The 22,223-nt window shown below is 43.0% G+C and overlaps 1 protein-coding gene across 2 annotated transcripts; it reads right to left on the bottom strand.

Moving 5' to 3' along the window:
- Positions 1 to 602: 602 nt before the first annotated feature.
- Positions 603 to 20,497, bottom strand: LOC309698874 (rab3 GTPase-activating protein catalytic subunit-like). 2 transcript variants are annotated; one of them, XM_082521625.1, is made up of 11 exons: positions 20,400 to 20,497; positions 19,535 to 19,662; positions 19,169 to 19,233; positions 18,367 to 18,495; positions 18,023 to 18,138; positions 5,484 to 5,649; positions 4,394 to 4,493; positions 1,971 to 2,063; positions 1,658 to 1,830; positions 961 to 1,049; positions 603 to 817 (listed from the first exon to the last, which is right to left on the bottom strand). In XM_082521625.1, the coding sequence occupies exons 6-11, from the start codon at positions 5,637 to 5,639 to the stop codon at positions 799 to 801; spliced, it is 630 nt and encodes a 209-aa protein (XP_082377751.1). In that variant the 5' UTR covers positions 5,640 to 5,649; positions 18,023 to 18,138; positions 18,367 to 18,495; positions 19,169 to 19,233; positions 19,535 to 19,662; positions 20,400 to 20,497; the 3' UTR covers positions 603 to 798. The 2 variants fall into 2 exon arrangements, with proteins under 2 accessions (XP_082377751.1, XP_082377752.1); XM_082521626.1 differs by lacking the exons at positions 603 to 817; positions 961 to 1,049; positions 18,023 to 18,138; ... (2 more) ...; positions 19,535 to 19,662; positions 20,400 to 20,497 and adding an exon at positions 1,548 to 1,574.
- Positions 20,498 to 22,223: the final 1,726 nt, after the last annotated feature.

Raw genomic sequence — 22,223 nt, 5'->3', positions numbered from 1 at the left:
TATATTTTTGTTGAGTGTATGTAAGCTCTGCTCCAGTGTAATGCATAGGTACAACAATATGCTTTATCTTTAATATAGTTTGGTCACAAAAGACCAAAACTGAACTCTTTGAAGGCTGTAAACACACCATGTTTGGGTGGCTTCACCCCAAAAACACCACAGCAACACTGAAGTCTGGAGGCGGGAGCATCATGGGGGGGCTGTTTATTCAGCGTACAGCACTGAGACATTAAACATAACTCCAGGAAGGATGAATGGAGACATTGTTGATTAGAATCTGCTGCCATCTACCAGGATGATGAAGATGAAACAAGGATGGATGTTTCAGCAAGACCATGATCACAAACACAGCCAATGGAAACGGTTGGTTTCAGAGAAATCAAGTAAAGCTGCTGGAACGGCCCAGCCAATCACCTGAGCTGAATCTGTGGGAAGGATCCACGGAGCATTCGGGATTTATAGACTGTTTGTGTGGTGAGTGGGTCAAAGTCATGAGCAATGATGGGACTGGTTTCTCCATACAGACGCTGCCATGAACTGTCATCACCAACATTTGTATAAAGTAATAAATAAATGTCCCTGTGTCACTTTGTATTATTACACAACTTCATCTGTGGTTTGATTCCTTTGCACGTCTGGATTGGAAGTGTTGTTACCGACATCTGGTGATAATTTCACATCAAAGCACCTTTAGAAATATATTTACTTAGAGAACAGCCCGCAGCCCACCGTAGTAATAGTTGAACAGACACACACACAGAGCCAGACGGTAGGTCAGACTGTCACTGGGGGCCGACTTCAGCTGGTGGAAAAGGTTCTACAACGAGGGAAAAGACCATGAAATCAATAAAAATCCTGACAAAGTACTGACAGCACTGAGCCTGTCTTCACTCTGAAACTTATATTGGACCTGACCTGAGTGTAACCTTGAGTGTGCGAGTGGTGAAGAGGCAAACATACATAATCAGAGGTTTTCTCTTGCTCCGATGTCCCACTGGAGTTGGACAGCTGAGTGTTATTCTTACAGTCAGACTTCTCCACAGCAGCATCTGGAAACAGAGACACAAACACAAATAAATAAGTCTGTCATTTAGAAACTCTGTTGTTTTCTAGATGTTAGAAGAATTAAACAAGTGCAGCTCACGTAGTCATCACTTCATGATAAAACACAGGATGCTGATCGCTCAGTGGCAAAAGCAGGATGTGACCAGAAGTAGACAATAAAAATAAGAACGCTGCCTGATATCCTGTTTAAGATGACGCTCTTGTGCTTTACTGAGCTGCTGTCAGATGGGATCAATATCTGTGGCCAGCACTCTAAGACATAAATGCAATTACGGCTGTAGTTTTAAGATTCAAGGCTGTCTTAGCTCGAGCTCGAGCTGCTGAGTGTGACGGGCTCAACAGTAACCAGGAAGGAAAAACTGTTTGTGAAAAGAAGCAGAGGAGCCACATCAGTACGAGTCAAACTACCACACGCTCCGAGGTCTCTGCTGCTCTGAATATCACGCTCACCGTCTCCTAACACGGGATCCACACCTCTTCTGTCAGAATCAGTTTCCTCATAAAATGAGCTGAAACCATTAAAACTCAGTCAAGTATTAGTCAACTCCGACTAGTTAATGCCTTTTAAACAGGTTACATGATTAACTCTTACCAGAAGGACAGAATTGAGTATCTCGGTGTTAAGGGGCGACTCATCGATGCGTCGATGGCGGCGAATGTGCTTCCGGGCACTGTGCACCATGTTGGAGACAGACAGTTTGGAAATGGGCACAGTTGCTGCTGGCTCGGTCAGCTTGGACAAAGCAGAGCTGATATCACTGTTTTCTACAGACGACAAACACATCCAAGAGTTTCTGTTCAATTGCTGAGGCCCGGGTCAGCACAGATGCCCAGATCTCCCAGTAAGCTACGCACGTTTCCAGAATGCAGTATGGTCACTCAACAAGTAAAGCCAGGAACCTGACCTTTGCCCTCATCTTCAGCGTATCCTCTTCCAGGAATCTCCTCTGTACACTCAGTCCTACAGCAGAGTTTAAAGAGCTCTGTCACAGCCTCACCTACAGGGAACACAAACAGTTACTGACCTGATATTTTCTTATTCAAACTTTTCATGAAGCACACGCTTCAGCACAGCGAAGCAGGACAACATCTGTGTAACATTTTCTAAATCATGGACGTGGCAACAAAAGAAAAGTCCACTTTACATCACATGTAAAGTGCTTGGGGCTATCATGAGAGGCGGGGCACACCCTGGACAGGTCGCCAGTCTGCCGCAGGGCAAACACAGAGACAGACATTCACACAGTGGGAAATTTAGGGCCCCAATGAACCTGTCCCCACTAACTGTATGTCTTTGGACTGTGGGAGGAAGTAGGAGGCCCACACATAGAACAATGAGGAAAAAAAGACACTTTATTTGTCCTTTACTATGTTCTTTCTATCGGTAGCTTGATTACATCCGTCTTATCTGCTGCGTATCATTTGATGCATGAATTTTAGCTTAGAAATAGTTTCCTCTGTGCTTATCTTAATGACCTTGTAGTACCATATCACCCTATTAGAGCACTTCGCTCTCACACTGCAGGCCTACTTGTTGTTCCTAGAGTATTTAAAAGTAGAATGGGAGGCAGAGCCTTCAGTTTTCAGGCCCCTCTTCTGTGGAACCAGCTTCCAGTTTGGATTCAGGAGACAGACACTATCTCTACTTTCAAGATTAGGCTTCAAACTTTCCTATTTGCTAAAGCATATAGTTAGGGCTGGACCAGGTGACCCTGAATCCTCCCTTAGTTATGCTGCAATAGACGCAGGCTGCCGGGGGATTCCCATGATGCATTGAGTGTTTCTTCTTCACTCACTATGTGTTAACAGACCTCTCTGCATTGAATCACATCTGTTATTAATCTCTGTCTCTCTTCCACAGCATGTCTTTATCCTGTCTTCCTTCTCTCACCCCAACCAATCACAGCAGATGGCTCCGCCCCTCCCTGAGCCTGGTTCTGCTGGAGGTTTCTTCCTGTTTAAAGGGAGTTTTTCCTTCCCACTGTCCCCAAAGTGCTTGCTCATAGGGGGTCATATGATTGTTGGGTTTTTCTCTGTATCTATTATTGTACGATCTACTGTGCAATATAAAGCACCTTGAGGCGACTGTTGTTGTGATTTGGTGCTGTATAAATAAAACTGAACTGAACTGAACAGGTAAAAATATGGCGACATCAGGAGTTTCAGACGGTGAGAGAATGAATCTCGCTGCAAAAGAAATGATGTTTTAAACCCTGCATGTCAACGTCTCCCTGCACACCAAGCAAACATTAAATAAACTGTTTTATAGTCACTGTCTCGACTTGTTTCTGTAATTTGATGTCATCCATTTTTTTTATTTTGCCATTTTTATAGGAACAACAGAGCAGCTTTTTCATTTCAGTCGTTTTATTTTGACTCATGATTTTTTTCTTGACGTCGTTTTTTGTTGCTGTGATCTTTTGATGTTAAAGTCTAGTGTTGACCACAGAAAGAGACTTACTGTGATTATACTGTAATCTGTGAAAATCCTCTGTGTGCAGCTGATGGTTAAAAGAAAACATTTCAGTTCATTCAGATCATTTTTATGTTGACAATAGAAAACCATCCTGAATGGTCGGTTTGAATAAGTGCAAATTTAGATCCTATATGGTTGAAAATAACTTAAACATATCGTGATTTATTTCGTGTTTTGTGATATAGCAAAAAAATATTGTGATATTACATTTTCCTCATATCACCCAGCGCCACCATAGATGTCCATACATGACGTCTAACAATGAAGAATGACACGGGGGAAATGTATTGGACAGAAAGAAAGGTGCAAAAAGACACATTTATGAGTAATTACAGAGCAATCCTGCCACTTAGTGCAAATTAATATCAGCCGGTTCAGTCCCAACTATGGCCTCATTAGCCAGGTTTCACACAAGAAGCGTCTCATGATGGGTAAAACCAACAAGCTCTCTCAAGACCTTTGCACACTTAAGACTGATGGCATCGGCTACAGAAGAACTTCTAAGTTACTGAAGGTTCCAGTGAGCACTGTTGGGGCCATAAACCTGGCGTTGCCCCTGCAGGGTTTTTATTTATTTACGATAAACCAGCCACGACCAAGCGCTCCCCACACGATTTCAGACAGACGAGTGAAAAGACTTATCAGAAAAACGACCTGGAACCAGCAGGTACAATCGTTCCACAGGAAACAACAACATGACCTGCATCACACACACGACTCCTAAAAGCCACTGGCAGGGTTTCTGGATGTCAGCCACTTGCTGACATGTATTTAAAAAAAATTTAATAATTTCTTAATAATAATATTACATTTTTCTATTTGTGTATTAATGACATGACATGTACTGCCTACCTGGAGGCTGCTGTGGCCATGAATACTGCTGCCAGTCTTGGAGCACGTAGGTGAAGCGAATGGCGATGTTGACTGGAGGCAGAGGGAACAGGGAACAACCCTGATGACAACAGGAAGACATCAGCTCATGTTTATGGTAACAAGCTGCAGCATTAATCTCTCTGCACAGGCGTGGATTACACCTCGTCATTGTCGGCTGTTTCTGGGAACATACTGAACACATTTAACCCTCATGTGTGGATGATGACAACATCAATCAGGATTTTTATTCTTCTTTAGGAATGAATATAAGATTTTTGAACTTCATTTTTTAAATGTCCACTTAGGTGGACAACATCGGTTTTGACTTATGAAGGGTATGGAGACATCAGTGTGTAGTGTTTCTGTGCAAGTTTACCATCAACACCAACACAAATACAAGAAAACAGCCTTTGAATAGCTGCAGACCACTGTGCATGAAAGGGTTAAACAACGTGATGTCTGGGAATCCATTGTGTTTCCAGGAATAGGAATAAACAAAGTTCAAACAAACTGATCATTAAACCGACATCCACTTCCTAACAGTCTTTATTTTATTCACAAATTAACTCCACAAAAATCCAGAAACCGAATTTACACAGAATTAGACGTCTTCTTCTTCCTCTTCTGTTTTCCCAATGTTCACATAACTAAGCAGTGTGCTGTACTGTTATCAACCTGCTCTTTGACGAACTATTACAAGAATATATTCTTATTATAAGATAAGATGTTTGTGTTATTTTCAAGTTGAATACAGTTTTTGTGTGACTGTCAGAGCACAGCAGGAGGAGGAGGAGGAGGAGAGACTGTACATGAGCAGGAAAAACCAGATGAATAAATGTTTTAGAAAATACATTTACATGCACTTCGTGGATGCTTTTATGATTATTAGTTGCATTTAACAGGATTCACATCGTCCTAAAATCGTCTGGAACAGGATGCTGAGGTGATACTTGTAGAACATGGGTACATGACGCTCTGTGGCTGCACAATTTTAATTTTTCTTTATTAAAAACAAACAAACAACCTTGAAATATGATCCATATAAAGATGTTTGTTCCAGAGCACTTACTATCTTAGATTTGAAGATGTCGAGCAGGCCGGACAGGTGGTTGTACTGCACGGGCGCTCGACGCAGGGGAACGATCTCAAAGTCGGTGCGCACGCCTGGTCCTTTGCACTCTCCGGCATACATCCGCCTCCACTTCTGCTGGATCTGCACAAACATCGGCACCTGACTGAACACAAGATAAACAGCAGAAGGCATTACTAGCAGGATCTCTGGTACACGCCCGACATCCAGCTTCAGTTTCTCTCAACCAGCAACAATCCAGCTAAACTAAACAGTCCGACTGAAACACAGAGCAACAAGCTGCAGAACTGCATTGTACTGGCATGTATGTCAGCACTGTCACTGCACGGACCACTGAGTGCTACACAGACTGGTTTTAATATGTTGTGTTCATTGGCGTAATCTGGGGCTGCAGCAATTCATCACTTCTAAAAAAATCCTCCAAACCCATTCTTTGCTGCGATGCAGCGATGCAGCGATGCAGCGATGCAGCGTGCTCTGTGGCACAGACTTGTTCAACGATGTAAACGTGTGTGAGGGATAGGTCAGTAGGTAGAGTGGCTGCCCCGGGATCAGAAGGTTGGGGGTTTGAATCAAGTGAAAAGCTAAGCTGAGGTACCCCTGAGCAAGGTCCCTACACGTCTGCTACCCACCAGCTCGATAGCTAGCCGGGAGCTCGAGGGTCACTGAAGCCGCAGAGAACGGCACAACTCCCGGCACATCATATTCAGATCACCGCAGACTTTCGCTACTCAGGTTAAACGTGATATATAAGTCACTTAGACAACCTAAAAATGTTATTGTTGGACTTTTTTCAGTGTTTTATTTGTTCGTGAGTAAATCGGTTTGGCTGAGATTAAAGTTATTAGATTAGATAAAATAAAACTTTATTAATCCCCCAGGTGGGTTCCTCCTTGGTTTTCACACAGCTGAATAAACGTCAAACAGAAAACTGATTAAACAGAAGTGTGAGATGGTCGAGAGTTTACTCCAGTGTCCTGTTATATTTTAGACAGCAAGGAGCAGACGGCCGAGTTTATTAAACTCCACCGAGACAGCAGTGACGCTAATCCGAAGGCGAGACCGTCCAATTTAACAGCCGTTTACTTCCGGCCTACCCGACCTTCTCAGGACCCGGCCCACATAGACCGCGAAGGCCGGGTCCTCAGGAGGATGCAGCCCATGAATTTGGACACGACCACTGACATGTTACAAAACAAACTCACATCGCTATCAGCAGCCATGTTGTTGCCTTTGGCTGCCTGATCGGTTCAGGAAATTAGGATGTTTTTCTACGCATGTGCGAAAAGGTGGTCGCTTCCTCTATAGTTCTTTCACAATAAAATAAAACAAACAAATTCTAAATTCATCCATCCATCTTCATCCGCTTTATCCGAGGCCGGGTCGCGGGGGCAGCAGCCTAAGCAAAGAGGCCCAGACCTCCCTCTCCCCAGCCACCTCCTCCAGCTTATCCGGGGGAATACCAAGGCGTTCCCAGGCCAGCCGAGAGATATAATCTCTCCAGCGTGTCCTGGGTCTGCCCCGGGGCCTCCTCCCGGTGGGACATGCCTGGAACACCTCACCCAGGAGGCGCCCAGGAGGCTCCAATCTCTAAGGGAGAGGCCAGCCACCCTTCGGTGGAAGCTCATTTCTGCCGCTTCTATCCGCGATCTCGTTCTTTCGGTCACTACCCACAGCTCGTGGCCATAGGTGAGGGTAGGGACGTAGATCGACCGGTAAATGGAGAGCTTCGCTTTTACACTCAGCTCCCTCTTCACCACGACGGACCGGTGCAGCGTCCGCATTACTGCAGCTGCAGCCCCAATCCGTCTGTCGATCTCCGGCTCCCTTCTCCCATCACTCGCGAACAAGACCCCGAGATACTTGAACTCCTCCACTTGGGGCAGGAACTCATCCCCGACCCGGAGTGGGCACTCCACCCTTTTCCGGCTGAGAACCATGGCCTCAGATTTGGAGGTGCTGATCCTCATTCCCGCTGCTTCACACTCGGCTGCGAAACGTTCCAGTGCGAGCTGGGTGCATTGTGTGCCGGGTGGCGGCCAGGAGCGGAGGCCCTGGCGGACTGACCCCCGGCTGCCAAGACTGGCAATAGGGACAATTCTAAATTCAATTCAATTTTATTTGTGTAGCGCCAAATCACAACAACAGTCGTTGTGCAAAACTCATTCAGGCATTTGATGACAGGTTTCAAGATGTGAAGAATATCCAAAAGGAACTGGAGATGTTTGCTACGCCGTTTAATGTGCAACCATCTGTGCCAGACACTTTCCAAGTGGAAATAATTGGGCTGCAAAACAACTACGAGCTCAAAGCTAAGTATAACAGCCTCTCTCTGCTGGACTTTCACAAACTGTACGTTCATGCTGAGGCTTTTCCCATCCTGGCGAGACATGCCCTGAAATTTGCATCTCTGTTTGGGACAACGTACCACTTTGAACAGGTCTTTTCAAAACTGACTCTTGCAAAGAGGCGCTTCCACTCAAGACTAACTGAATCAAACTTGAAAAAGCAGCTTCGAGTGGCATCATCATCATCACTGCCAGCTGACATCAGACACCTCGCCAAAAAGAAACAGTTCCAGCCATCTCATTAGGTGAGTCTGATGAGCAGAAATGCAGCAGTAACACAGCAGCAGCCCAAGCAGAGAAGCCTCCTCCAGCTTGTCCGGGGAACGCCAACCCATTCTCAGACCAGCCAAGAGATGTTAATATAAGCAATTAGCAGGGTGTGTCAAAGAGTGAACAGAACATCGCCGAGTCAGCTGACAGCTCCATAAAACGTGTTTCCTACAGCAGCAAACAGACTTCAAGAAGTGACAGTAAGGAGAGGTGTCAAGATCTGTGGGCCAGTCAGCCTCTTGTGTAAAGGACACAGTGATGCTGAAGTCATAGAGGCTGTGGTCAGGTCAGTCAGCCCAGGTTTCAGTATTCCTGACATGCCTGAGATAAAAGGACCTCACTCCCCGTTAGTTAAAGGAAATATTGAAAGCTCATCAAAAAACTGCTGACTTAACTCTTTGTGCTTGCATTGGCTCTCAGGAAGGCATCAGTGCAGCACCGTACCAGTGACAGTGAGGAAAGCTGCTCATCATTGGTTATGGCTCAAGAACTGCTCCAAAATCGAATTACCACCTCATTCCTGAAAAGCAGGCAGTTTATGAAAGATTTTGAGAATATATCAGTGATTCTTGAGATAAGGGACAAAACATGTCCAAAGTTTCTGTCAACACCATCAGATTTTTTAAAAAGTACAAAAAAATCAGGAATTATTGTGGGTAACTTACACTGTGAGGACCCCTTTACCACTTCCTGTTTGATACACATGCCATGAGGTCACTGCTCTGGTGAGTTTTTTTAATTTTTATTTCATTTATTGCATACCTTTCTGATAAAACTCTGTGTCACAACCATAGTGCATCAACACCACAGTAGAGGCCATAAGCAACTGATGAACAACAAGATGGCGTCTGTCAGAAAAACGTGCTATGAGAGAAAGTAGGGTATTTTGTCAGCACCATCAGGATTTTTGCCTGACGGTGTTGACCCTTTTTCTAATGATTTTGGCAAATGTCACAAAAGTGTCCTATTCACTAATTATATTAAGTTATTTTTATTACTATTTCAGTCATATTACTTCCTGTGCATTTTACTGATATTTCTGCTTTACAGATGTGTCGAATATTATGGAATTTGCCTGATCTTGAATCTCATAGTTAATGTATACTTTATTAATCCTGTAGGAAAATGCTTAGTCCTCTGCATTTAACCCATTTACTCAGTGAAGCAGTGGGCAGCTACCAATCCATGACCCGGGGAGCAGTGTGTAGAGACGGTACCTTGCTCAAGGGTATCTCAGGATAGCCGCTGTTTGGTGGATTTGAACCCCCAACAGGGCTCTAGAGTGCGACCAAATTTTTCAGTGGTGCGACTAAAAAAAAATATTTGGTTGCACCTGTGCGACCAACTGTTCGGGTAGCAAAAAAAATAAAAAAAAATCTGCAACCTTCCCTGTGGTCAACAACAGACACACATTTTGTCCCTATCGTGGACTAAACCAATCAGAGATAGTAAGGGGCGGGACCTCTCTGATTGGCCGTGGTCCAGTTGAAAGTGCAGGTGGAAGTGGGAGGTGAGTAGCTTGAATAAAGCGATATCAATTCATTAAATCCTGAATCGACTTTTAAATATAACTGTGTTTTGCCAGAAACGCCAGATTCTCAGATTAAAGCTCACAAAACCAGTTCAACAACAACCAAACAGCAAATCAGAGCAGGTACACGGACTCCACACAAAGACGTAAACACAGAGCGGACCCGACCCATCAGAATTAACTTTGTCTTTCTCGGCTTTCTCACCCGACGGCCCGTAGACGGACACGCTGTCGGAGCTTAGCGAATCTGATGCGTCCGGTCCGCGATGTGTTTACGTCTTTTTGCGCTGATTCTGAGCTGCAGGTTTTGTCTCTCTCCAACCAAAATTCACCGAGCTGAATTTTGCTGTTTTGCTTCCACGACTATTAAAATCACATCCATGCACAGCTAGCTCTCTCTCTATCTCTCTCTGTACTTCAAGAACAGTTTCCCGTCTCCAATCTCTGTTTTCTGTATTATTTATTCGCTTATTACCCACCAGTCTACCGTTGTTTACAGTGCTGTCGGCTACTGTCTTTTTCTTCAAGAAAGCCTATTTTTTCTGTTGTTCAATACTGAAGAAATTTAAACTTTATATGCAGAACATTGTAGAATATTTTTAAGGTTATCTGCTATAAAAAGCCAGACCAGGAAAATCTCCTTCATGTTTTTCTGTGTTTTATTCTCAGTTACTTTCACACAAAGGAATCTGCTGTGATGTTCACAATTCTGATGAAGTCAGTACTGATAAATGATCAGAATTATAATATTTCTGACTGTCTGAGGCTAAGTTGAATCGAATCGGGACTTTGAAAACCGGAATCGAATGGATTATAGAAATCAGTGATGATACCCAGCCCTAGTGAGCAGCCTGGGCACGACAGAAGTGGATGTAGCTGTAACAGGAAAAGAACTATTGCTAACTTTTCTGTTAAGTTAAGGCCTGATCCTTCTGAAATTCATAGCCAGTGCTCTGACACGGTGTCATCAATCTTTGAATGCTGAAAAAGCACAGTGTATCCAGAAAAACACATTATATTATATAAATTATTATAAAACTTGTGTGCGCCTAACTTTTGTGCCGGTACGCGTACGCCCATGGCAAAAAGTTAGTCTAGAGCCCTGCCCAACGATCATGGGGCAAACACTATCTACTGAGCTATCTCTGCCCCGAGAGCTGGTCTTTTAAGTGATGATGTATGAACCCTGCTTTCGGGTCCAAACTACTCTGTGTTTATTAAGGCTGTTGTGTTTTAACATGTTTTTATTCTTTTTTATCTTGTTCTATTTAATCTGAACAAGCCCCTAAAAACAGTCAGTGATCACTGTCAGCCTAACCATCGGGAACCCTCACGTTAACTTTTATCAAGTGGAAAAAAGTTTCACTGTGTTTATGTTACGCTAACATAGCTGTGTTGCTAGCAATCACGTAGCACATCATTATACACCAGCTAGTCCAACATCAGTAACCCTACAAACGCCAGTGCTGTTTAGTTTTGTCTTCATTTATGTTGGAAGTGATAGCAGAGCTGGTGTTAAGGTGGAAACCGGCGAGCTAACTTCTAACTCTGTTAAATTTCATATATTCTGTTTTCATGGATGCCTGGATGTTACACCTGGTAAAACAGCCACACTGATCATTTTATTAAAGATGAAAGAATTTAGACAGTTTGTAACTCTCAGTGATGCCGCAGAGTTCCTTTGACTTTGGGATCTGCAGCGGAGTTTGGACCTGGAAACGGCTAATGACATCAGACTTAAAGACCGGATAGCATTTCTGTTGCTTAATACATATTTGTGTTGTGAATATTCATCCTTAATATGTGTAAATGCATATGCTTCAGAAAAATTATAGCAATTACAAAATGGTACATTTCAGGCTAGAATAGCAAAGAGGAAGCTGTCAGTAGAGGAACAAAAGAGAAGGAACAGGGATGATCAAAAAATAAGTAGAGAAAAAATTAACAGCCAGCCTGAGTTTCTCATAAAGGGAAAGATGGAGAAATAGAGTGAAAGAGGGAAAAATAAAGAACATCAGTGATCTGAAAGGAAGAGAAAAAAAGGCAGAAGAGAAGGTTTTGGAAACAAGCACAGAGAGTCAAAAGGAGAGAAAGTCCAGCAGCGTCTAAACACACAACCACAGAGTACTTTAGGAATCAAGGAGCAGTAGGCAGCTACTTGCTGGTGAACTATTAAGATGTAGAACTTGACATGTGCAAAAACAGAATTGTTATGATGTGTCTTGTGATATTACAAAGGTTGTTAAGGTTTAATGGTCATTTTGAAAGAAATAATATCCTGTTTTCTACTCATGTGTCACCACTTGTCAACTCCATAATATGGATTTTTTGTTTATTTTTCTGTTTTGAAGAACCATATATTTTCCTCCCTCATGATCTTCCAATAAAAATACGTAATTTTCTAAATAAATATGTAATTTTCACGCTGCTAAATATGATCGTTTCTTATGGAGATTAAATACAAGCTTCTGAAAATATGTATGACTGTAACTCTAATAATCCATGCATCCATCCATCCATTCGCTTCCGCTTATCCTTTTCAGGGTCGCGGGGGGCGCTGGAGCCTATCCCAGCTGTCATAGGGCGAAAGGCGGGGTACACCCTGGACAGGTCGCCAGTCTGTCGCAGGGCCAACATACAGGGACAGACAACCATTCACACTCACATTCACTCGCACATTCACACCTAGTGGCAATTTGGATTATCCAATTAACCTATCCCCACAAGCTTCATGTCTTTGGACGGTGGGAGGAAGCCGGAGTACCCGGAGGGAACCCATGCAAACACGGGGAGAACATGCAAACTCCACACAGAAAGACCCCAGCCTGATGTTGGAATTGAACTCAGGACCTTCTTGCTGTGCGGCAACAGTGCTAACCACCGTGCTGCCTAACTCTAATAATAAAAAGCCAAAACAATCTTACTTTTAAATGTGGTATAATTACTTTGAAAACATATGTGCATAAACAGTAGAACAGAGAAGCTGGTAATAGTCAAAATAGCTGAAACAACTTAATTTAAAATATATATTTTTACATTTCTTTGTGTCTGATGGTGTTGACTAAAACCTTGCACTTCTCCAGCAAAAACATGATTAAAAATTGTTACACCTGGCAGATTGTACCAAAACAAGGTGAGACAGCCAAAACTTTGTGTAACAATTATATGTAAATATGTCTTTAAGAGAGTAAAGAGAGGTTAGTTTATTTTGGAGTAGAGCTCCATTTATTAAGAAAAATTAAAAAAGACAGGAACACTCTTTAGAGGTTTGTGGGTGGCTCTCAAAAGAGCCGTTGTGGGGAAGTCACTCAGACTTCAAACAGGCTACTCCTTTGGTTGCCAAGACACGGCTCCCTCCGCCGAGAAGTGGGCCATGAACTTCTCCCCCACCAGGACAGCCTCTCTGGAGGAGTTGTTTGCTGCTACACGACCCAGGCCTTGCAACGGCTCCACCACAGTAGGTGCCACACCCCTCACAGCAGGTGCCACACCCCTCACAGCAGGTGCCACACCCCTCACAACAGGTGCCACACCCCTCACAGCAGGTGCCACACCCCTCACAGCAGGTGCCCCTCTCTTGTCCAAACAGCACAGAAAATTGTGGAGAACACACGTTGCCTTCACACACTTCTCCGCAATTTCAGGACGGAGCTCCATGGAGCGCAGATACAACCTCTACTGTGAGGGAGAGAGGGAAGTTCCAGCGCTCCTGGAATCCCTCTGCAATGCACCGCCAGTCTTCAGTTGAAGGCACAGCCATGAAGTCGTCCACTAGACAGTCCCAGATGGACGTCGCTACCTGGGGGGTGATCTGGCTCACCAAGGACACGCCAACTCGAAAACTGAATGCGATGGTCCTGAAGGAGTCCTCGGTGGCAAGGAACCTGGACAAAATGCTGCAGTTACAAAATACATTATTCAAATTCCAAAATACTTTTGTGATGTCAGATTTAAATTACAAAACATAAATCTTACATAAAACCTTTTGTAATTACAAGGATAATTACATGATATATATTAGATATAATCTAAAACAGTCTGCTGGGATTATATACAAATATTCAACTATCCCAGAATTAAACCAGGTCTAAATAAAAAGAAAGGAGTGAGTATCACTACAAAGATTAACCCACAGTGGTCCTCATACCACAGTTTGATATCAGCAAACAGCGAGAGCATACATTGATATGACACCACAGCCATGCTATCATTCAAACACTGATAACGGCATAAATCGAATTACAGTGGGGCAAAAAAGTATTTAGTCAGCCACCGATTGTGCAAGTTCCCCCACCTAAAATGATGACAGAGGTCAGTAATTTGCACCAGAGGTACACTTCAACTGTGAGAGACAGAATGTGAAAAAAAAAATCCATGAATCCACATGGTAGGATTTGTAAAGAATTTATTCGTAAATTAGGGTGGAAAATAAGTATTTGGTCAATAACAAAAATACAACTCAATACTTTGTAACATAACCTTTGTTGGCAATAACAGAGGTCAAACGTTTACTATAGGTCTTTACCAGGTTTGCACACACAGTAGCTGGTATTTTGGCCCATTCCTCCATGCAGATCTTCTCGAGAGCAGTGATGTTTTGGGGCTGTCGCCGAGCAACACGGACTTTCAACTCCCGCCACAGATTTTCTATGGGGTTGAGGTCTGGAGACTGGCTAGGCCACTCCAGGACTTTCAAATGCTTCTTACGGAGCCACTCCTTTGTTGCCCGGGCGGTGTGTTTTGGATCATTGTCATGTTGGAAGACCCAGCCTCGTTTCATCTTCAAAGTTCTCACTGATGGAAGGAGGTTTTGGCTCAAAATCTCACGATACATGGCCCCATTCATTCTGTCCTTAACACGGATCAGTGGTCCTGTCCCCTTGGCAGAAAAACAGCCCCATAGCATGATGTTTCCACCCCCATGCTTCACAGTAGGTATGGTGTTCTTGGGATGCAACTCAGTATTCTTCGTCCTCCAAACACGACGAGTTGAGTTTATACCAAAAAGTTCTACTTTGGTTTCATCTGACCACATGACATTCTCCCAATCCTCTGCTGTATCATCCATGTGCTCTCTGGCAAACTTCAGACGGGCCTGGACATGCACTGGCTTCAGCAGCGGAACACGTCTGGCACTGCGGGATTTGATTCCCTGCCGTTGTAGTGTGTTACTGATGGTGACCTTTGTTACTTTGGTCCCAGCTCTCTGCAGGTCATTCACCAGGTCCCCCCGTGTGGTTCTGGGATCTTTGCTCACCGTTCTCATGATCATTTTGACCCCACGGGATGAGATCTTGCGTGGAGCCCCAGATCGAGGGAGATTATCAGTGGTCTTGTATGTCTTCCATTTTCTGATGATTGCTCCCACAGTTGATTTTTTCACACCAAGCTGCTTGCCTATTGTAGATTCACTCTTCCCAGTCTGGTGCAGGTCTACAATACTTTTCCTGGTGTCCTTCGAAAGCTCTTTGGTCTTGGCCATGGCGGAGTTTGGAGTCTGACTGTTTGAGGCTGTGGACAGGTGTCTTTTATACAGATGATGAGTTCAAACAGGTGCCATTCATACAGGTAACGAGTGGGGGACAGAAAAGCGTCTTACAGAAGACGTTACAGGTCTGTGAGAGCCAGAGATTTTCCATGTTTGAGGTGACCAAATACTTATTTTCCACCCTGATTTACGAATAAATTCTTTACAAATCCTACCATGTGAATTCATGGATTTTTTTTTTCACATTCTGTCTCTCACAGTTGAAGTGTACCTCTGGTGCAAATTACTGACCTCTGTCATCATTTTAAGTGGGGGAACTTGCACAATCGGTGGCTGACTAAATACTTTTTTGCCCCACTGTAAATCGGGACTTGATGAGACCCGAGTATCACTAGAAATATTATAAACAGTCGTCTCCGTACCACAGCTTGCTATCAGTAAACACCGACAGCATTCATTGATAGCATAGCACATCCATGTTAGCACAGGTATCAATAAAGGACTACCGTATTAAACACTTTTACTAACCTCAGGGAGATGGACAGGCGCTCTGCAGGTGGGATTGAGCGTCTGTAGTTGGTGTCAAGGCGGGCAATGCTGGGACCAACGCGGGACAGCAGGTCCTCAAACTGGGCGAGTGAAAGACGGTGGTATTGCTGGAATCTGCCGTCATCCAGGCGCAGCTCCTGGAGCAAATGGTGAAACTCACCAAACTGCTCACGCGTCTGGAGGACCTGATGGACCCAGGTACGGCGAGGACGTCCTTAACGCCGCTGCTCTGCTCCTTTTTGGCTCCTACCTTAAAGCACACTGTGCGCTGTCGATCTTACGTGCTGCACAATAATGTTTAACATTTAGTATTTACTGTTATATTCCCATAGATCATCATGGTGTTGTTTATTTTATTGCTCTAGTCTTCTTCTGCTTGTTTTCTTTTTTCTTTCTCAACAGGTGATCCAGGAAAAAAAAAAAAAAAGACCCCAACGTATTAGCCAGAGGTCCCTTTACTACGGTTCGGAGCCGCGGACCTGTTTTATTTACGAGATCACTGCAAAAAGTGCAGCCTTACCTAATGTGCACCTACTGTTACTCATTTATATTAAGATTTAAACATCTAGTTGGTGTTGGTATGGAGAGTAACCTTCGGTAATAGTAATAAATCACACAGCAATAGGATATTCATGTAGTTGTAAAGTATTCAGAATATGTTACTTCTATTATCTTTGGTGGAATACATTTTAAAATTAACACTGTCAACAGGTTAGCACCTCATACCACAGTGCAGCAAAGCAGTCTCATGAGCGCTGGGAAGGACACTTAAGGACACTTTAAGGAAAACTTAAACTGAAAGCGAGCCTTTATTTGGGCTGATGCAGAAGGGAGTAGACAAAACATAACAGGGACTGAGACTGCAACTAACCAAAAACCTAAACTGGAAAAACACTAACCTGACTGAAAGGCATAACTATGATCACTGTGAACAGAATGCTGTGCAGATGCATGGAAACTGTGAACCAAGTGGCGTGACGAAAGAGACATGAACATGACCTGCACGGAACCTCATCGTGCGGCTGCATGAAAAACAACATAAACCAAATGGCAAACATGAACTGCACAGAATCCTGAAAAACACTTAACTTGACCGGGGGGAAGTACACAGACGACGCGACACAGACTGTATGAAACACAGAGACTAAATACACATGAGGGATGATCAGGGGAAGTGGCCACACATGGGAGCACAGCTGACACACATGAACCTAACGACAGGACAGGAGAAATGAAACTGAATACACTGACATTGAATACAGACTTTCAAAGTAAAACAGAAAACATGGAGATTAGACGTGACATGAACTTGACAAACAAAGAAAACTTGGACATGAAACATGGCAGAATGTAACTAGATCAGGGGTGCCCAATCCCGGTCCTCGAGAGCTACCGTCCTGCAGCTTTTAGATGCATCCCTACTCCAACACAGCTGAATCAAATGAATGGCTTGTTATCAGGCCTTTGCCAAACACGATGGCATGCTGAAGAGGTAATCAAACCATTTGATTCAGCTGTGTTGGAGTAGGGATGCATCTAAAAGCTGCAGGACGGTAGCTCTCGAGGACCGGGATTGGGCACCCCTGAACTAGATAAACTGAAATGAAACTAGACTAAAAAGAATAACAAAACACCAAGAAACTCAGAATACTGGGTCACATGACCCAGGGCCATGACAATACGGAGGTGTTATCAGCTCAGTATTGAACAAGAAATATTAATGCTTCAAATTATTTGTCCTAAAGGATGCAAGCTATACAGAGTACTGCACATGTGACTTTGTGAACATACCTCATTAAATATAATTCGGACAGTTTTTTAACCTGAATATTTGCAACAAACAAAAAATATACAGAGTCAGTGCTAAAAAAATAATCAGAGGAAAAAATTAACATTTTAACTTAAGCTGCCAAGCGGAAGTAGTTGGTTTCAGTACATAAGTATCGGGCTTTGCTATTTAATCCGTAGCTATTGACTAATGAGGGGTTACTGAAGTGCCAGGTTTTTAAAAGTTGGCGTTAATGTCGTTCCACATGTGGAAAGCGACAGAAAACATGCTGCTGTTTGCACATATTTAATAATCAGCTCTGCACAGGAGCAGAAGCAGAGTCCAGCCTGTTGCTCTTACAGTATAATACTCATAAAGAAAGTACAGTAACCGTGGTTAGTCACTGAGCAGCCCGGTGCGTTTCTCTTGATTTCTTTAGTCAGGGTAAATTCATTCACCTGCACGGGTTAGCTAAACAAACTTTACAAAACAAGTTTCCCCGACAGCCGAGTGCTCACCTAAGGACCTAAGTTACGGATTAGCTTACACACACATTTAACTTACCGAAAATAATACGGTGGGGCCTCAGGTCCTCCTGTCTGGTAGTCCAATTTACTGAAGAACACCTCAGGCTGTCACTTTGAAATAGCCGGTAATGTAAACGCTGGACCTCTCAGCATCTGCCATTCCCGAACAGACACATGCAAGTTTGTCCGTGACTGCAGCCGCGCTGTACATTTATTTCAGTTTCAATATTTTTTTCAGTTTCAATATTTTTTTCGGTTTCATTTCAAGGTGGCATCGTTCTGATCCCATACACACACAAATCCTGATTTACAAGTACAAAATATTTATGACCACAATTTGAGCCCATATACTCTCTCTACCACAGCTGCCTTTGAACTTGCCTGGCCAGGTCTGAGTCCAGCTTTGCTACTCCTGCCAGGTCACATGACACAGGGGTGTGCTCTGATGTCAGCAGGCAGGTCAGTGGAGCCCTCTGGTGGTGGATATATGGCAGTGAAACAGGAGGAGGCCTGAGAACAGACAGCAGGCTTAACTAGCAGGACAAAGTAGCATGTAGTACTTGAAGGAGTCATCACAGCCAATCAGCTCTCAGGAAAATGGAACATCACATAAATATTTCTCTTCTTTGATTTTCATCAATGTATTTCCTTTGATAGATTTTCCGTCAACACTTCTGCTTGATTAGAAGCTCATAGGCAGTTCCTGTCACTCTACAATAAAACAATGTAAAGGCTGCCCTCTCTGCCCTCCCACTAGCTGACACAAGTAAACTGTGCTAAGATGCCCTACATGGACTAAGGTTCTTGGCCACACACATATAGATTTGCTTGGCTGTAGAAATCCATGCCATGAAGCTCCCAGCGCACATTTTTGATGCTTCTGTCTGTGGCAGAGCAGGTTTGGAGCTCTGCAGAGCCTTGGTGACTTTTACTGACTATGCACCCCTACCCATTTATTATGGGTAGGGGTGCATAGTCAACAAAATAGTCAACAAAATATGTAATTTGACATATTTTGTTGTTTTGTGTGTGTGTTTGTCTGTGTGAAGTTTTGATGTGTATGTGAAAAACACAATTTTGAAAACACTGGAAAAAGACCTCAAGACATGTTTTCCTTTACTTTCTATGAAACAAAAATTCCCACCAAGGCTTTTCAGTGTGAAATTTAGTGTATAGAAAATACCTGTGCCAGGTTGTCTCCATCTAGTGGTGAACATGGCCTCACCACTACATCAGGTGAGCTTTTCACTGTGCACAGTGACACAAAAGTCATTTAACAATTTTAAAAAAAGCAATGTTACAGATTCAGTAAGAACTGAAGTTTATCATAATCCTTCAAGTTTCACTCAGTAACAGCAGCTTTTTATTATTGGCTATATTTTAGAGTCACATTTATATGAAATGTCAAACAATCACAGAGTGACACTGAACTAAACAATCAATGCCATGTGAGTTGTTCTTGTTTGTTCTTTATCTCGGATTTATTGTAAGCAGCGGGAGTAAAAGCTAAAGAAAAATAGTAAAGATATGAATGAATCTCTGCTCTTACAGCTTTTATTGTGCCATAATGTCTGCTTTGAAACCGTCCTCTTGCTCGTCTCTTGGATGCTCACCTCTTCTTCACCTGTTCCTTTCACCAAACTGCTGCACTCTCGTTCTCTGCTCTCGCCTCCTCTTCTGATTATAATTAGATGCAGTCAGCATGTGCCAAACAAACTCCCCCCAAATCGATCATGTTTGATATGATGATGACGTTTTTAACATCTTATTTATGCACTTGTTGGGTGGGAAAGAGTAAACAAAGATGGGGCATAGAAGCAGAACTGAGTCCTACGTGTGGAGGGACAGTAACTGTGTGTGTATATGTAAGCATTTAAACACTGCAGAGAGTCAAATTAACAGTAACACTATTTTGTCTAAGTCCGCCATTGTAGAAATTCATTTCACCGAAACAATAACATGGCGCACAATGTGACAATAAACGTATAAAACACAAATTCTTACCTAGCAGGAGAATAAATAATCAGTATTTTAAGGCTACTGCATGTATAGATGTCACTGCTGGCTCACATAAGCTAGCTCTGAGACCCGCCAGAGTTTACGCCACAGTTGACTGTCGCGAAAGAGTCGTAAATCACCGGCATTGTAAAACTTAAAATGATTCCAGGGCATGTTATAAAACACCCAATAGATGTACTGGATATTAAACGGTATCAAACGACTAAATGAACACAGGGTTACAATTACATGCTCACGTCGTCACATCGAGAGTTTATTCATTAATCATCAGAGTTCAACAATGTTACATCCAGTTGAAAACAGCTTCACTAACGCCAGCAAAACAGGCTAACAGTATATAAGAGCACAAAAACAGCCGTGCTTATCGACAGCTTGACATATCCTCAACAACTCACCTCAGTATGTGTAACCCGTTCATGTGTTACGCCTGTTGTTCTTGCGTTGTGTTCTGGCGTGAAAGTAAGAGGCAGGAGACAGTACTGGGTCTTTGGCTCTTTACTGCACATCTGCAACACAGAAACATGTGTCTGATCTGTGTGTGTCACGCGACTGCCAGTACACCTCTCCTCCGGCCATGCTGAAAGCAGCTGTGTCTGCAGCTTCATTAACACTACAATAATATAATGAATCAAATACAACAAATTGTTTTAAAACATTAACTTAAGCTCTCAAAAACAAAAAGCACAAAATAAATAATATGTCACTGAAAAAACATCAAAAACAACTTATAAGAACAATAAACAAAATAATTCAAAAACAAATAAACAGTCAGATAAATACAATTCAATAACCAGGACCCAATATTCTGGTACTTATAGTTCAAACATTATACTTCAGTACAATTATATTAATAACCGCCATCTAACAGGCAGTACAACACTGTACTTATAAAAACAATGACTGAAAGACTGCATCTCCAAAACATAAGAACATCTCCATATCTGCAACACAGAAATATGTGTCTGATCTGTGTGTGTCACGCGACTGCCAGTACACCTCTCCTGACGAAGGAAAAAAGAGTGCATGCTGTTAAAAAAAGACTGCCGCGAGTAGCCGCTAGCAATCAGGCTAACTTAGCATGCTAGCATTTTAGCTGCGTTCTCGGCTAAAACTCATTATAAGTGTATATTAGTGAACTCCGCCCTCCACAAAACTTATCCCGAATGAGTCTCTTAATGACAAACAAAAACGCGGCGGTTTGGCTGTATTCACATTGCAGCTTGGGATCTGAACAAACTTTAATTAGCTGAGAGCAACGTGGCAGTGACTTACCTCCGGCCATGCTGAAAGGAGCTGTGACCGGGGCACACATGCACGCGCCTACGTTACCACGCAGCGCACACACACACATGAACGCACTATACACATATGCAGCATATTTATTTTACTTGGTTTTAGAGTTGGAGTATTTACATATTGATCTGAAATATTTTGCTGCTGAGCAGCAGAGCTCCAAAGCGTCCCCCTGTAACCATGGTTACGCAGATGCGTTCCGACTGTCACGTCACAGAGGAGAACCTGTTTCAAATGTATACCTGGATCAACCTGCAATCAGTTTGAAAAGTTTTCTGCTGAGATCCGCAGCTCGACTTCCTGGCACCCCGGGATAAGATGAGTTGCTGTGTTTTTCACGGAGAAAAAATAATTAACATGGAATAACGTCAGTGTTAGATGAAAAAAAAAAGATGCAAGCAGAAGAGGACAGCAGATTGAGAAGAGATTTCTTCAAACGGTAAGGAGCTTCTAACAAGTGATATCTGATAAGCTTAAATCTTAAATCTAATGTCCAGATTCATGCTAAACTTTTCTGATTACTCCGTGTATCTGCACCGTTAGACTTTTCATCGCCACTTTACGGTAACATACTGGCGTCACTGCTGCCAGCGTCATACCGTGACGCCGTGTTACGCTAGCTTACCTTTCTGCAGGATGATACCGTTTTTTGCTGGTGTGGTATAATACTCTTGGACAAATTATGGTAACGCACCGTAGCCTTTTTTACGGTATCTCACTGGCGACAGTTATGTCAGTGAGATACCGTTATGTCGTTATGTCGTAAATTACGTCAACAAAGTAACATCATACTGTGATTAAGAAATTGGTATACTACCGCTTATTCACGGTATGTCACTGTAAGCCCGCTGCAAGGTAATAAACTGCAATATATTAACCAGTAACTTACCGTTATCACGCATCATCAGTACCAAAAATATTCATCT

Source organism: Aulonocara stuartgranti (assembly GCF_965226115.1).
Source record: "Aulonocara stuartgranti genome assembly, chromosome: 22".
Taxonomy (NCBI): domain Eukaryota; kingdom Metazoa; phylum Chordata; class Actinopteri; order Cichliformes; family Cichlidae; genus Aulonocara; species Aulonocara stuartgranti.
Note: the sequence above shows the minus strand (reverse complement) of the source record. Positions and strands in the feature narration are given on the sequence as shown.

Excerpts from the sequence above, each read along its gene's own strand:
- LOC309698874 (XM_082521625.1), bottom strand. The coding sequence starts at position 5,639 with ATGTTTGTGCAGATCCAGCAGAAGTGGAGGCGGATGTATGCCGGAGAG. Across the intron at positions 4,494-5,483 it reads ACATCTTCAAATCTAAGATA|GGTTGTTCCCTGTTCCCTCT; the intron begins GTAAGTGCTCTG and ends TGTTGTCATCAG. Across the intron at positions 1,831-1,970 it reads CGCTGAAGATGAGGGCAAAG|AAAACAGTGATATCAGCTCT; the intron begins GTCAGGTTCCTG and ends TGTCGTCTGTAG.